The sequence below is a fragment of the Lutjanus erythropterus genome, chromosome 17, assembly GCF_056507025.1.
Source record: "Lutjanus erythropterus isolate fLutEry1 chromosome 17, fLutEry1.hap2, whole genome shotgun sequence".
NCBI lineage: Eukaryota > Metazoa > Chordata > Actinopteri > Lutjaniformes > Lutjanidae > Lutjanus > Lutjanus erythropterus.
Genome location: NC_139333.1, coordinates 30,752,866 through 30,767,855, shown reverse-complemented (window position 1 = coordinate 30,767,855; position 14,990 = coordinate 30,752,866). Strand labels below are relative to the sequence as shown.

Here is a 14,990-nt window from a genome sequence, read left to right as displayed (position 1 = left end):
GCAGGAGGAATCTCAGTGAGTCGCATACCAAACAAACCAGTGAAGGAAATTCCTGAGGAAATTACGCTGTGAATGCTGTATGCTGAAAAGTGTTTGAAAGATTGCTGAAAAACTGATGCTAAACTGGACTGCCTGGTTTAAAAGTTGAGTAATACCACTAATATATGAAAGACTTGTTTTAAGGATTGCTTAAAGTTGATGTTAGACTGAATTGCTGGCCTTAATTTTTTTGGAAAAGCAGTCAAATGAGTAAGAAGAGTTGGGAAATTGGGAAAGGGTCTAATTAGTGTGAATATACTTTTAAAAATTAAGAAAATTAATAATAAATCAAAGATCAGAAATAGTATAAGGTTTGAATGCAGTACTAGCTTATGTTAAATTAATAGGTCAAAGTTGAAAAGGGTAAGAATAGTTGGAAAAGTGGGAAAGGGATGTAGCAATGCAAAATATAGTGTAAGCTGGGAACTAAACTGCATTGCTGGCTGTAATTTGTATGGAGAAGCAGCCAATATAAAAGTCATTTGAATATGATTTAAAAATGACAAATTAATAATAATAATAATAATCGAGATAAAGAATATTATTTTAAAAAAGAGTTGAAAAATACCAAAAATCTCTCAAGATGTTGAACATTTTAAGGTCTGAATGAAGTTTCTGGGTTTAACTATTAATGAGTGGTTAAACAGAATATGAATAGTGGGTAACAGATGAAGAATGCAAAAGATCTGGGACCTAAACTGCATAGCAGGCTTGACTTTTTATGAAGAAGAAGTTGAAGGAGTATGAATAGTGAAAGTGGGAAAGGTTCAAATTAGTACGAATGAGACTGAAAAGTTTAATTAATCTCAGTGTACGACAGATGTGAAACATTTTTTCAAGTTTTTTTTTTAAGGGCAACTGAATGTATGAGTAAGTAAACGATACTTGAAATGTTTGAAGAATGAATGAATCAATGTATGAATGATGTGGTGAATAGTGATTTTATTGTGAAGGACTCAGGGCGGAAGTGCAGATGTTGTCACTGTCAGAGGGAGCACGAGCTGCTGAAGCCCTGGGAAAATAAGAGCCAGCTCATTTGGCTGTGGAAGTTTGAGCAGAAAGATTAACCGCCTGGTGTTCACACAGATCGTGGGGCTGTTTTCAAGGCTGGCTCTTCACAAGATGGCTCCGACTAACGTCTTCCATCAGTTCTCCTCAGCAGCGGGTAAATATGTTAGCTTTGCCGCCGTTTACTGTTAGCTTTTAGCCTGCGGTGCTATCTCTGTCTCTGTCCACTCATTGAACTGACTGACTTCTGTCCGGTTGTCCACTTGTTACAACACGTGTGTGTGTGTGTGTGTGTGTGTGTGTGTGTGTGTGTGTGTGTGTGTGTGTGAGACAGACAAGTTATACCACCGAGGCAACTTTGCATGACAGTTTGGTGTGAGCTCACTTCGCTGTAATACAACATTTATTCTAGTGGTATACAATAAGAGTGAGCAGGCAGGTTAACTGAACAAGTTAAAGTGTTAGAGTGAACTGGCACTGTACCAAATATCTGATGACTGCAGACTGCTGGTCAGAAAAAATCCCTGTTACAAGTTTAACTTTAACACAGTTACCTCTGTATGCATCTCTGCCATGTTGCATACCAGTGGAATAAATAGGGCGAACAGAGACAACTCCAGATTTTTCTCAAATCAGCATCTATACATGTATTCATTCATTGACAGCCACTGCAGTGTTTTGGAAGAAATGCTATCTTTGTTTATGTTCACTTTTGTTCGTGGTCGATAGTAATGTCTTGTGACTAGTTTTTAATGACAGGTTCTCTGCTATCTCATGATAATATATAACACAGTAGTGGTGAAGTACAGTAAATTAAATTTGATGTAAGGTAACTGTAATTGATATACTTATATCAATTACATTTACAAAAAGGAAAGTATTGAAGTAAAAGTGCTCATTTTGCAGAAAAAAGAGGAGTCAGAGTTGGACTGACTTTAATAAAAGTAATAAAATACTGTATTAATACTGGTAGTGATGAGCCAACTCAGTGCATGTTTTAATGTTGGAGCTGCTGGGTTATAGAATAACCCACACAAAGCATTAAGAAATGCTGCTGCTAAGGCTGCCTGCATGTCTTCTTTTAAGATAATTAAACATATTGCTAAGGCATTTCAACAAAGTTTTGTGTTATTCTACATAAATTATTTTATTGCATCTTTTTTACAGCATACAAAAAACAAACAGTAGACTGTATTCAGTCCAGTAACAGGTGTGTTATTCAAAATTTTAAGACCAAAATTTTCTTTACTGCAAGGGAATATTGGTTCGAAGTATTGGTTATCAGTGTCATTGATAACTAATGTATAACCAAAAAAATATATGGGTGGATACCTATTATAGAACAAAACAAATATGTTAATTTTACTGAGACACATACAATACCTATAAATAGTAAAACCAGAGCAACTGATAATTTCTGCAAAACAATTCTTCCCACTTCAGATATCTACAAACCAGTTGTTACTAGTAATAATTTTGGTTTTGGTCAAAATTCAAATTTTACATATGTATAATTGCATTTTTACTAATGACAATATATTTTGCATATTCAAAATTACATTAGTATCTGAATTCTTGGTTTCTGAAATTAAAATTATGACTTCTAACAATTGGATTGTATGTATCCTAAATAGGATTTTTTCAAAGTAAGAGTTCTGTTGTAGATAGAGCTTTAATGATTAAGTAAATTATTTATTATTAATTCATTATTAAATTAATTGCAAACTATTTTGGTTATGGATTAATTGGTTTGCGGAATTGTTTAAGAAAAAAAAAACCCTCAAAATTTTCTAATTTTAACTTCCTTAATGTGAGTATTCACTGGTTTCTTTCTGTGGACGTCATCTTGGGAAACACTCATCAACATTTTTTCAACATTTTCTGACGTTTTCTTACCAAACAACAAATTAATTAATCAAGAAAATGACTGACAGGTTTATTGATTATGAAAATAATCAATAAACCTATATATGTATATATATATATGTATATGTGTGTATATATATATATATATATATATATATATATATATATATATATATATATATATATATATATATATATATACACATACATATGCTGATAAATACATATGATGATTTTTATTTTTTCTTTTGCAAGTTACCCATCCTGGGTAAATCTGAAGTCTCATTTATTTTCTTTCCAGGATGCAGATGTCCACTAGAGTCTGAGCTGCGAACAGTGCTGCAGCAAAGGATTATGGTGCTGGACGGTGGCATGGGAACAATGATCCAGCAGCAAAAGCTTGAAGAGGAAGATTTCAGGGGGGAGGAGTTTAAAGAACACCCTCTTCCACTGAAGGGCAACAATGACCTTCTCAGTATCACACAGCCTGATATCATTTACAAAATACACAAGGTGCTTCATCCAGAATACTCACTCACACACCTTGAGTAATATCAGCCTTGCAGTTTATTTCACTGTTATGTGCAGTGATTTTGACTCATCTGTCTGTTTAAGTTTTGCTGTCTGTTTTCAGGAGTACCTGCTGGCTGGTGCTGACATCATAGAGACCAACACATTCAGCAGCACCTCCACAGCCCAGGCAGACTATGGACTGGAGCACATGGTATGATGTTTGACCCTGCCAGACCACAGTGAACCACTTATCCACTTCAGTGGTAGTAGAAGCAAAGTTCAAGCACACAGAGTGACTTGTATTAACTAATAAACCACTGATGAAGCACATCATGACCTAGACCTGTCCCCAGTTCTGCATGCAGCTGCACACTTTTCACCTAGTTCTGTGACCTTGCTGTTCTCTCCACTGAAGACTACAACATCCTCCCTGTCCTCAGCAGGCGTGACTGAGACACTGCCTTGTCTTTGTAAACGTCATTCCTTTATGAATGAACAGGCAGGGCATTTATTCATCTATTTGACTCTTTTTTACAACTGCTTTGGCTCCATTTTTACAATATACTGTCAGTTTGCAAAACTCAGAATACTTTTCTCATTATACTTAACATTGTAATTAAAAGTTAATAACACAAAATCAGACCATCTGTATCAAGTTAGGTAGAGGTTTGGATGGTATGATGGTTTTGAGTCATGGATCAGATCATTTTTCGAATCAGCAAAAAAGAAAAAAAAAGTAGGATTAAATTATTTTAACAATGCACTCTGCTTTGATCTCTCTCTCCTCTCTCTCTCTCTCTCTCTCTCTCTCTCTCTCTCTCTCTCTCTCTCTCTCTCTCTCTCTCTCTCTGTGTAGTCATCACCATAGAAATGTAATGGTAAATATAATAGTAAGGATGATAATAATAACAATAATACTATACTGTATACTTTGAATACTACATTACTGTACTCTATTATGCTATATAATAGTACATAAATAGATAATTATACACTGTGTAGTATAATACACTACTACACTCTTTAGTCTGGCTCAGTGTCACGCCCACAGCACTATCTGATTGGTTAGCCATGTGGAATAGCCAATCAATACAGACACACTGTGTCACAGACAGAGACACAGAGCTGCTCCGGTGAGTTGAGAGGAGCTGTGTGTAGGAGTTAAGAGAGCAGATATTGTCGAAGTTACAATACATATCCCAATTATCTGGTCTGTTTTTGTGTCGACAGGCGTGCCCTGTTTCCCAGTTATACCACACTTAATAGAGGCGATGTGAGGGCTTTTAAATCAGTAGACTCCACTGCCCCACAGAGATGTGCTGGGGAGTAAAACACAGCATCCATAACCACAGTGTTGTAGTATAAATGAATCTATTAGTAATTAAACAGTTCTACAGAGATATTCAGTGGCCCCATATATGTTTGTCTCCCTTAATTCTGTGAGTTAGACTTAAATGACTAAATTAGGATCAAGCTTGAAAACATGATTCAAAGGGTCTGTAGCTGCTTCATTATTCTTTTAGTGTGTGGATGATCTGCTGTGGAACATTTAAAGTGTTAATATGGCCGGAAGCAAACTGGAAAAAAATGACTCTTCTGGAATGATAGTGGTGAACCATCATCTTCCAGGAAGAAATGTGGCCAGAAAAAAATCTTTAAGAGATCACTTAAACTTTTGGTGAAATCAAATGGTAAAAAATCATCAATAGAACTCATGGCTACGTTTAATGGTGAAAGTAAGAGTAAGTAAGTTTAATTACCACCCACTACATGAAAACGGTACTTGCCAATTATCACATTTCTAACCATGAAATTTGAGGTTAATTTGTAGGTAATTTGTGGGTAATTTCTAATAAATTTCAAATATATTACTTGGTTATTGCCACATATCTACCATGAAATTATGGGACCTGGAAATTGAAGTTTTACCTGCAAGTTTTTGTTCTAATCAATCAACAGCACACCTGATTCAACTAATCAGCTGTTTGTGACTGAAATCAGTTGATTTAATGATTCGAGCCTGGTGTTCTTCAGCTTGGAAGGAATGAAACCCTGCAGCCACGCAGCCTTTTATGGAATAATTTGGACATGCCTGATGTATTCAATGTGTGCATAGTTTTAATGTGATTTCACATGTTTGTGCACAGTTCCCCAGTACAAAATCTGATTATGTAGTTTGTCACCAGCTAATTCATCTTCTTTCAGATAAGATAAGATGAACTTCATTGATCTCACCAGTGAAATTCAAAAATTATGGGTAGAAAAGGGAATGGGTGATAAATAGAATAAAAGTGAAAAGAGAATAAAATTGTGAATTAGAAAAAAATCTATACACACAGACTATGTACAGCTTTCACTTGTGCAGATATGAGGAAAAATATATGTCTATATGGAGTGATATAAAATGTGGACTTTTGTTTGTTGTGCAGGCTTATCGTCTCAACAGGGCGTCAGCAGAGGTGGCGAGGAAGGCAGCTGACGATGTCGCCAAACAAACTGGTTAGCTGCTGTTTTAGTATTACAACAACACATCAACTGTGACTCTTGGGGATTTCCTCATGTGTGGAACACCAGCTATAATCTGTGTGTGTGTGTGTGTGTGTGTGTGTGTGTGTGTGTGTGTGTGTGTGTGTGTGTGTGTGTGTGTGTGTGTGTGTGTGTGTGTGTTATCAGGTTGTAAACGCTATGTGGCAGGGGCAGTGGGTCCTACCAATAAAACTCTGTCTGTATCCCCGTCTGTGGAGAGACCTGACTTCAGGAACATCAGTAAGATGACTCGACTGTTTTTTTTGTCTTTGTGCACTTTTTGACACTGTAAAGTGACTGAATGATTCAAGGGGGCGAGAACTGGACAGGGGCCCAGGAGCATGCAAGACATTATGGATATATACTGTCTCAGGGGGCATAGAATTTCTAAGCAGCCAACCTGTAACGAGAGAGTGGCAGAGATTTTGATAGAAAGTCAAAATGTCTGCTGGGAGAAAAGCCTGTTTGATGTCACTAACATGCAAATGACTGTCATAGGAATGTAATTACATTCACTGACATGTATGTGTGTGTGTGTGTGTGTTTTCCCCAGCATTTGATGCACTTGTAGAGGCCTACTCAGAGCAGGTCAGAGGGCTGTTAGATGGAGGTGCAGACATCCTTCTGGTTGAAACCATCTTTGACACTGCCAACGCTAAGGTAACTCTCACTTGATTGGTTTAAACATGTTACCTCATTAATTTGATTTATAGTGTGTGGTTTTATCTGACTGTAGAAAAGCTGAAGATGAGAAGAAGGAATTTAAAGTATACTGTAATGAACAGAAAGGATGTAATGTCTTATATATACAGTATATGCATCTTATATATTTTTTGACTCTTCATTTTACAATAACAGCAAGAAAAGATTTACAATTTAAAGGAATGGTTCACCCAGAAATGAAAATTCAGTCATCATCTCCTCACCCTCATGCTGATTGAAGGTCAGGTTTAACAAAACATAAAATGCCTCCATACTGCTTGTCTGGTGTAATCCGAGTCTCCTAAAGCCCCAACTTGCCAAGCTGACTAAAAATGTTTTTAGCCTGAATCTTCACTGTAGATCCTTAGCTTGGAGCCACGTTATCGTGCACGTGCACACTGTCTGATTTCTTTTTGTGTGTTGTGACGGTGTGAAAATGGCATGTTGGGGCTTTAGGAGATGACGACCAGACGAGCAGTATGGAGACTTTTTTTTTTTTTCGGTGGTTTGTTACGTTTGAAAACTGGTCACCGTTCACTTTGATTGTTTGGGAGATTCTGCAACACTGTTTTCCTGTGAAACTCATCACATTTAGACATGAATGAAATGAAATAATAATTACATAAGTAAGGGATAATCAACAAGTAGATGTGTGTTAAACTGTTTGAAGGCATAACGTGGAGGTGAAGAACCATCTGACATGAAGTTGATTACCCTGCTTACACCATGGTCATTTGCGAACAATATGAAATAAAAGCATTTGCAGATTTTTTGGTCAAAGTTTTGCACTCAAATCTAAAGTTACGAAGCAAGAGCTCACTGTTGTCATGACAAGGAATAATTCTAGTCCCTTTTACAACCAAACTCAGCTGGCTTGCTGCAGTTGATAATGACGCTTCCTAACGATGCGAGTGAACAACTGTCCACATACACGAGTGATCTGTAACTGAGTAAATTCATTCATAACAAACAGAATTTTCAGTTTACTTACTTTTTTCCTAGTAGAGAGAAAAAGGTTCCAGTAGATTCTACTGTAGATTTTCAAAGCTGAGTGCCATTTAGTTCCATTATATTGGAGAGATGTTATCTCTATCTCTACAGACAGTATCTCCAGAACTTGACAACTCACACCAGAACTGTCTTGATACATAAATAGCACTAAAGGCCATAGGAAAAATATGGATTTTTGATTTTTTGGTGAACTGTCCCTTTAAAGTTGCTGCGACAAGATGTAAGCTGATGTATGCACGGGGACTGATGTCTACCTCTGTGTGTTTCCTTCTACAGGCTGCCTTATTTGCCATCGACCTGCTGTTTGAAAAGAGCTATGAAAGAAAACCTATATTTGTACGTCTGTGATCTTTTATTCATAATCTCTTTGATCATTTCTGCAAACAGTTTATGTACGGGATGGAGAGGTTGTAGTCGTTTGGTTTGCACATCAGCATATGCAGTTAATGTTTAAGTGTCTGTCTATAAGTGAAGTATGTGTCTTATTCTCAAACAAAAAATGTATTCAGTTTTAATCTATCAGCATGTGGCTCAGAAAGTATCTCAGAAAATTCAGTAAAATCTCAGATAAAAAAGATGAACATTTTCCCACTCTCTCAGCTGTGTTGGAGCTTTACACAGGATGAATGTGTACTGTAGACTTGAGTTGACACATTTAAATGTCCTGCTTCTTGTCCCACTTGTACAGATCTCAGGGACCATCGTTGACCGGAGTGGACGAACTCTGTCTGGTCAGACAGGAGAAGCCTTTGTAGTGAGTGTATCTCACGCTAAACCTTTATGGTGAGTTATTGTATATTAAACATAACTACACTATGACTGAGCAGTGACATAATACTAAAGTTCTGATGGACTGTGTCCATATAGTGGTTTTGTTTTTTTTTTTATTCTGGCAGAAAAGTGCTGCAGGGCGCTGGAATCAAGCATGAAAAAACACTGCACGTGGGTTTGACATTATGGTTGACATTAGCTACTAAGCTAACTTAATGCTGCGTTAACAGAGGGCTGACTGCACAGCTAACAACAAGTTTTTAACGTGTTGGTGATAAAAGCTCAACACTCTCTAGCAACATTCAGTTAACAGCAGATCTGCTTTATTATCTCTGTTATGATAGTTTCTGTTTCTGCCTGACACCGACAGAACAAGCCACAGTTAATAATAGCATGAAAAAAGTACAGTTAATTGATAAAATAGATAGTACATAAAAAATGAATAGGCTGTCTCGCTTTCTTTGGCTCTAAATATGATTGGTGGTCTGAAGCGACAGTGACGACACCAGCACCTGTCTGAAGTTCAGAGAGTTTCAACTAGAAGTGCTCGGAGTGGCTGCACAAAAAAAGGCACAGTGCTCTTAAAAAAAAGACCCTGGACGCAGTGCTTTTTCTCCAGGCTGCTACTGCATACGCTCTCTGCTCATTGAGAACCATGGAAAAAAAGATGCTGGTGCTCAGAAAAAAATGCTATACGGACACAGGCCTGTGACCTTCCTGGTTTTATCCCTCTCTGTGTTGCAGTATTGGTCTGAACTGTGCCTTGGGGGCGACAGAGATGAGGCCGTTCATTGAGGCCATTGGAAAAAGCACCACAGCTTTCATTATCTGTTATCCTAATGCAGGTAACCAACACTTACTCCAAACCAAAGAGACCATTTTTGTTGCTTGAGCATTGTTGTTTGGGAAGCCAGTATTTCAACTGAGCCTGTTTTCTTAATTTCTGATGACATATCAGATGATCATTTTATGATTCAATACAGTAAATATATTACATTATTCTACTCCCTCTACTTTTCATGTGTTTGCTGAAATACAGAATAAGGAAAATTTAATTTAATGATCTTTGAATTTACAAGTATCACATCATACACATAAACAGCAGGGTTACTTTAGAAGTATATTCTGATACAGTTACTAATTACTTATCCAAACATCACAATATCAGAGTATTGCAACTTGATTACTTTCCATTGATTGCTTTAAGACAAAAAATATTGAGATTTCCACCCATTGAAACATTTTTTTCACTAGAGGCCATGATGTTGAGTGGTCTGCATGGTAGTATATTGTTACTGTAGTCTGATTACATCTTTTTTTTATCTGCAACTGTAATGGAATATCCAGATTATGTAATCCCATTACATGTAATTCTCTGCAAGCCTGCACATAATAGCCTTAAAATTTGTTTTTCCAATCAGTTTATGAAGTAATTCTGCATACAGAAGTCGTATATATTTGTATACAGATCCAAGCTTATAAATAAAGGTGAACATTTCAGCCCCCTTTCAGTGATGACATGTGGCCTAGAAAAAGCTTTTATTGTAATGCAGTCTGCTGTGATACCCCACTACCAACATTGCATTGGATGATTGTTGTGCACTTCTCTATGTATATTGTATTAATCGCTTTTAGATAAATATTTAATGTAATTAAATAAAACCACAGCCACAGAAGTTTCACACAGGTACAGTTTATTGTAGTTAGGGCTCAGTGCATGGTAGCACACTTCAAATGTACAGAGGTCCCTTTAGTGAGCATGAAATGTTTCTGCTGTTATTTCTACGCAGCAGTAGCACTCACTGACCTGTGGCCTAATTTATGTTGCGTCATGATGATGATGTAATGATGTCACGATCTTTGTGTCTGTGTCTTATCTTTTTTCTGTTAGGTCTTCCAAACACGTTTGGAGGGTATGACGAAACTCCACAAGTAACAGCCTCCCATTTAAAGGTTCTGTTCTGTTATTTATTTTTAGGACTGATGTTAAGATATAGTACATCATGATGGTCATGTTGAGAAACGGTTGATTCTGAATGTTTTTGGATAGCTCACAAACAAACCGATCATATCTAATCAGTTTACTCTTGACACAAACAAAAAAGTAAAAATACACCAGTATGTCTGTGTATTAGAATTATGTTCAAAATGAAAAATAGAAACTTTCTACTGACTCAGTGTTTGTTTAAACTTTTGTGTCCAGGAGTTTGCTATGGATGGACTAGTGAATATTGTTGGAGGCTGTTGTGGGACCACTCCAGGACACATCAGGTCACTGTCATGTTTCTGACTTGAAAAAGTCTGGCTTCAATTTTTAATGCAATTTTGAAAATTGTAAATATTTTCCCTTCCCTCTTTCACAGAGCCATATTTGAAGCAGTCAGACACTGCCAGCCAAGAGTTCCTGCTGCTGATATTTATCAAGACTACTTGCTGCTGTCAGGTATTAAAACCTGTGTAATGTCCATGTGTGAATGATACTTTAATGTGTAAAGCAGTAAAATCCAGGTTGTTGAGAATATGAATGAATGAATTCAGGATGTCAATTAGAGTACTTGAAGTAGAGTAAAATATCAAATAGTTATTTATTTACTACAACTACGGAAAGAACCAGGTCCTTATTTGAAACAGGCTTATTTTAAAGACATCAGTTTTTTTATCTTTTCTAGCTATATTTCATTATTTTGTGGTTAGATGCAAACTTAACACCTCAATGTTCACCTGACTCTTGCTGGATAAGTTCAGTGATGGGAGAACAGTGATTAAAAGGAAAATAGAAAGGAGAAGAATTTGGAAATGATTTGTTAATACAGTCATAGTAATCATAGCACAGGTAATTCCATCCTTCCTTAATATTTTCCCAGTGTTCATTAAAATCCTATTTTGTGACACACTTAATTTGAATACAGCATGCTGAAACACATTTCCAAATTTAGTCTCAATTCAAATAGCTGTATCTCTAATTGTATCAGCTATTTATTCCTTACCAAGAAGACTGAAGAACTCAAGTAACCATGTGTCTATGAGAAACTTTCTGGCTTATGAATTTTCCAGTTTAACAGAATCATGCTTTTAGCAGGATGTTGTTGTGATAAAATGTCTCATTTCCAGGTTTAGAGCCGTTCAGGATCGGCCCTTACACCAACTTTGTTAACATTGGCGAGCGCTGCAATGTGGCGGGGTCACGCAAGTTTGCCAAACTGATCATGGCTGGAAACTATGAGGTGAGACAAATTTGAAGTAAAATGATCATTATTTTTTATTATTATAACTTTTCTGATTGTCAGAAATTACAGTGCAATCATGAGTGTAGGTCAAATTCTAGACTGAGTGTAACTCTTAATTTGTCCCTCTCTGTTGCCGTCCAGGAGGCTCTAAGCATTGCTAAGACCCAGGTGGAGATGGGGGCGCAGGTCCTAGATATAAACATGGATGAGGGGATGCTGGAGGGGCCGACAGCTATGGCCCGATTTTGTAACTTCATCGCCTCTGAGCCAGACATCGCACGGGTAGGACGTTTAAAGGCAGTGGAAATGAACATATACAGTTTTTATGCCTCTGCACCAGCAACAGCCATGGCTAGAACCAATTAGGTTTTCAGTTTGTCCGTCCATCCGTGCCATTGCAAGAATGTTTTGACAGATTTCATTCTAACTAGGAACAAATGACCACTTTGGCCCAAAGCATGAACTGATTAGGTTTACGTGGTCAAAAGTCACTGTGATTTCGTGTTTCTCTCAGTGATTTTTCAAGAACCCTTCAACTTTGCCACAAATGTCTTCTTGGACTAAACAAGGTTACAAGGTTTAATAGCCAAGAGTTTGCATTTTTAAAATATATCAAATGAACATTAAATAGTTTAGTCCCTGAATTTGCCCTTTTTAATAAAATATTATGTGGTTACATTTGAAATGCCTAATTTTTATGAACCTGTTAATAAGTAATAATGAATGAAGCTTGCCAGTAAATCAGAAGAAGTCACTGAGTCTGTCCCTGTCCTCCTCAGGTCCCTCTGTGCATCGACTCGTCTAACTTCTCAGTGATCGAGGCGGGGCTGAAGTGCTGTCAGGGGAAGTGTATCGTCAACAGCATCAGTCTGAAGGAGGGAGAGGAGGAGTTCCTGCTCCGAGCTGCTACTGTGAAGCGCTACGGAGCTGCTGTGGTGGTCATGGCCTTCGATGAGGAGGGACAGGTGAGGAGACACACACACACACACTCTGTCTCACAAAAACACACTTAATGTGTGCTGATGGGGCCGCTGTCCTCTCCAGGCCACAGATACAGACCGTAAAGTGGAGATCTGCACTCGAGCCTACAAGCTGCTGGTCAGCAAAGTGGGATTTGACCCCAATGACATCATCTTCGACCCCAACATCCTCACCATCGGTACAGGCATGGAGGAGCACAACGACTACGCCGTCAACTTCATCAAAGCCACAAAACTTATCAAGGTAACACACCTGTCAGTCCCACATTCAGACAATCCCCACATTATCCTGCAGGAGTCTCTCACTGATACAAAATGGCGAATTGGCAATCACAGTCCTTTTCTGTGTGTGTGTGTGTGTGTGTGTGTGTGTGTGTGTGTGTGTGTGTGTGTAGGAGACTTTGCCAAGAGCCAGGGTGAGTGGGGGTCTGTCCAACCTGTCCTTCTCCTTCAGAGGGATGGAAGTCATCAGAGAAGCTATGCACGGAGCATTTCTCTACCACGCTATCAAGGTAAACTTGGAAACAGCTGAAATAATTCAAAGTAAGATATGTGGTTTATTGAACTTAATCAGTGTACTATATTTTCTGTGCTCTGTATACCACAAATGATATTACACTCACCTGTATTGTATTGGAGTGTTGGATTAAGTGGAAGCAGCAGAGTTCTCAAACTTGGACTGATAAAAGCAAAACGATCTGCATGTTTACATACCTTTATTAGATACCTGAGTAACTAGATAAACTAGACAGAGTCCATACTAAGGGATGTCAACATACTAATAACTAATCTAGAGGTGTAACCCAGTTTCTGTGATTGGTCTTCACAGTCTTCTTTGTCCTTCAAGTTACGAGCATAATTTAAGAAAGATTCCTGTACCTCATAGAATTTGGCAAATGATTTAATGTTAATCATCTTCAAGTGAAACAGCACAGATCTCATTTGTCTGTTGTGACAAGATGAAGACCAGTTTCCAGTTCAACCTTGTGTCAACCTTGAAGTGCAACAAATCATGTCCTACTAAAACAAACTTAACAAAAGATTAATACCAACATTCTGATCCCAATATTTTGCTGAAAATGTATTCTTTGATGATTTATATATACATGAAATAGAAGTAATTTGTGAAAAGTTTATGTTTGTTTTAATTTTTTAAATGTCTAAACTTGCTCTGTGCCAGAAAACATCTTGTCTCAGACAAGAATTCACAACTTCAAACAATTTAAAAATGTGATAAAACCTAAAAATAACAATACCTATGGATAACAAAGGAATAGAAATGTGCTACTGTGATCAATTTTGTTTTAAAATCAATATTTTTCATACAAATGTTGTGAAGTTGAGTCCTCGATTTCCATCAACTCTGTCAGATTTTTTTATTTTACAAAAACATGATTTAATCAGGAATGAAAAAGTTTATACCCTAAGGACCCCTGTCTCAGTTCCTCTGTCAAAAAGGCAGAAATACTGCTCAATCACTGGTAGACTTTCTATTTTTAGATAACTTCATTAATTAATATTACACTCAGATGTGTCTCAACCATAACATGTCAACTCTGTAGCCCTTCTAAATCGAAGCTAAATAGGAGGTTTGCTTGCTACAAGGATTAACAGCCAAGAGTTTGATCTTTTTAAATATATTTTCCAGCATAATTGAAGGGTAAAAATCAAAATCCCCTAACATTGTTTCACAGTTGTCAAGGATGAGTGGATTCATGTTATCACACATGCATATTAGATGATCATTTTGCATCAACACCAAAGGCAGTAATGGCTTGTACATCAATACCATATACTTCACTTATAGATCCAAATTACGGACAGGCTTTCTTCTTCCAACACACCCTCACACTGTCTGTCCTCTGTCCTGTCTCAGGATGGTATGGACATGGGGATAGTGAATGCTGGAAACCTGCCAGTCTACGATGACATCGATAAACAGCTGCTGTTACTGTGTGAAAACCTCATCTGGAACAGAGACACTGAAGCTACAGAGAAACTGCTGGCCTACGCACAGGTACACACACACACACACACACACACACACACACACAACAAATGATACAGTAGCTTGTTGCTTTACGTTGGTTAACAGACTGGACTGCTGTTGTTCACAGAACAATGTCAAAGGAGCAAAAAAGGTGGTTCAGACAGACGAGTGGAGAGAAGGAAGTGTTGAGGACAGGTTGGAGTACGCTCTCATTAAGGTAAGATATCTAGATAGTCAAAATCAGATTAGACTTGTTGGAGATTTTTCACACTGGTTTTAAGTTCTCACAGAACATCTCCACACACTGGTGCTACTGACATTTAAACAGCTGTCCTTCAGCTACACTTATCAAAATGG

General features: G+C 37.5%; 1 protein-coding gene across 1 annotated transcript in view; it reads left to right on the top strand.

Annotated features, from left to right (window-relative positions):
• The first annotated feature begins 1,161 nt into the window (after window positions 1-1,161).
• The window catches only part of mtr (5-methyltetrahydrofolate-homocysteine methyltransferase), a 38,737-nt gene continuing 24,908 nt past the window's right edge, over window positions 1,162-14,990 (top strand). The window contains exons 1-19 of the mRNA XM_084741576.1: window positions 1,162-1,204; window positions 3,215-3,426; window positions 3,548-3,637; window positions 5,856-5,925; window positions 6,100-6,192; window positions 6,506-6,612; window positions 7,942-8,001; window positions 8,354-8,448; window positions 9,181-9,281; window positions 10,328-10,389; window positions 10,640-10,707; window positions 10,800-10,879; window positions 11,548-11,660; window positions 11,805-11,945; window positions 12,443-12,628; window positions 12,708-12,887; window positions 13,039-13,155; window positions 14,520-14,660; window positions 14,761-14,850. Of these exons, the coding sequence (XP_084597702.1) occupies window positions 1,162-1,204; window positions 3,215-3,426; window positions 3,548-3,637; window positions 5,856-5,925; window positions 6,100-6,192; window positions 6,506-6,612; window positions 7,942-8,001; window positions 8,354-8,448; window positions 9,181-9,281; window positions 10,328-10,389; window positions 10,640-10,707; window positions 10,800-10,879; window positions 11,548-11,660; window positions 11,805-11,945; window positions 12,443-12,628; window positions 12,708-12,887; window positions 13,039-13,155; window positions 14,520-14,660; window positions 14,761-14,850 (2,049 nt within the window). The remainder of the gene's footprint in view (window positions 1,205-3,214; window positions 3,427-3,547; window positions 3,638-5,855; window positions 5,926-6,099; window positions 6,193-6,505; window positions 6,613-7,941; window positions 8,002-8,353; window positions 8,449-9,180; window positions 9,282-10,327; window positions 10,390-10,639; window positions 10,708-10,799; window positions 10,880-11,547; window positions 11,661-11,804; window positions 11,946-12,442; window positions 12,629-12,707; window positions 12,888-13,038; window positions 13,156-14,519; window positions 14,661-14,760; window positions 14,851-14,990) is intronic.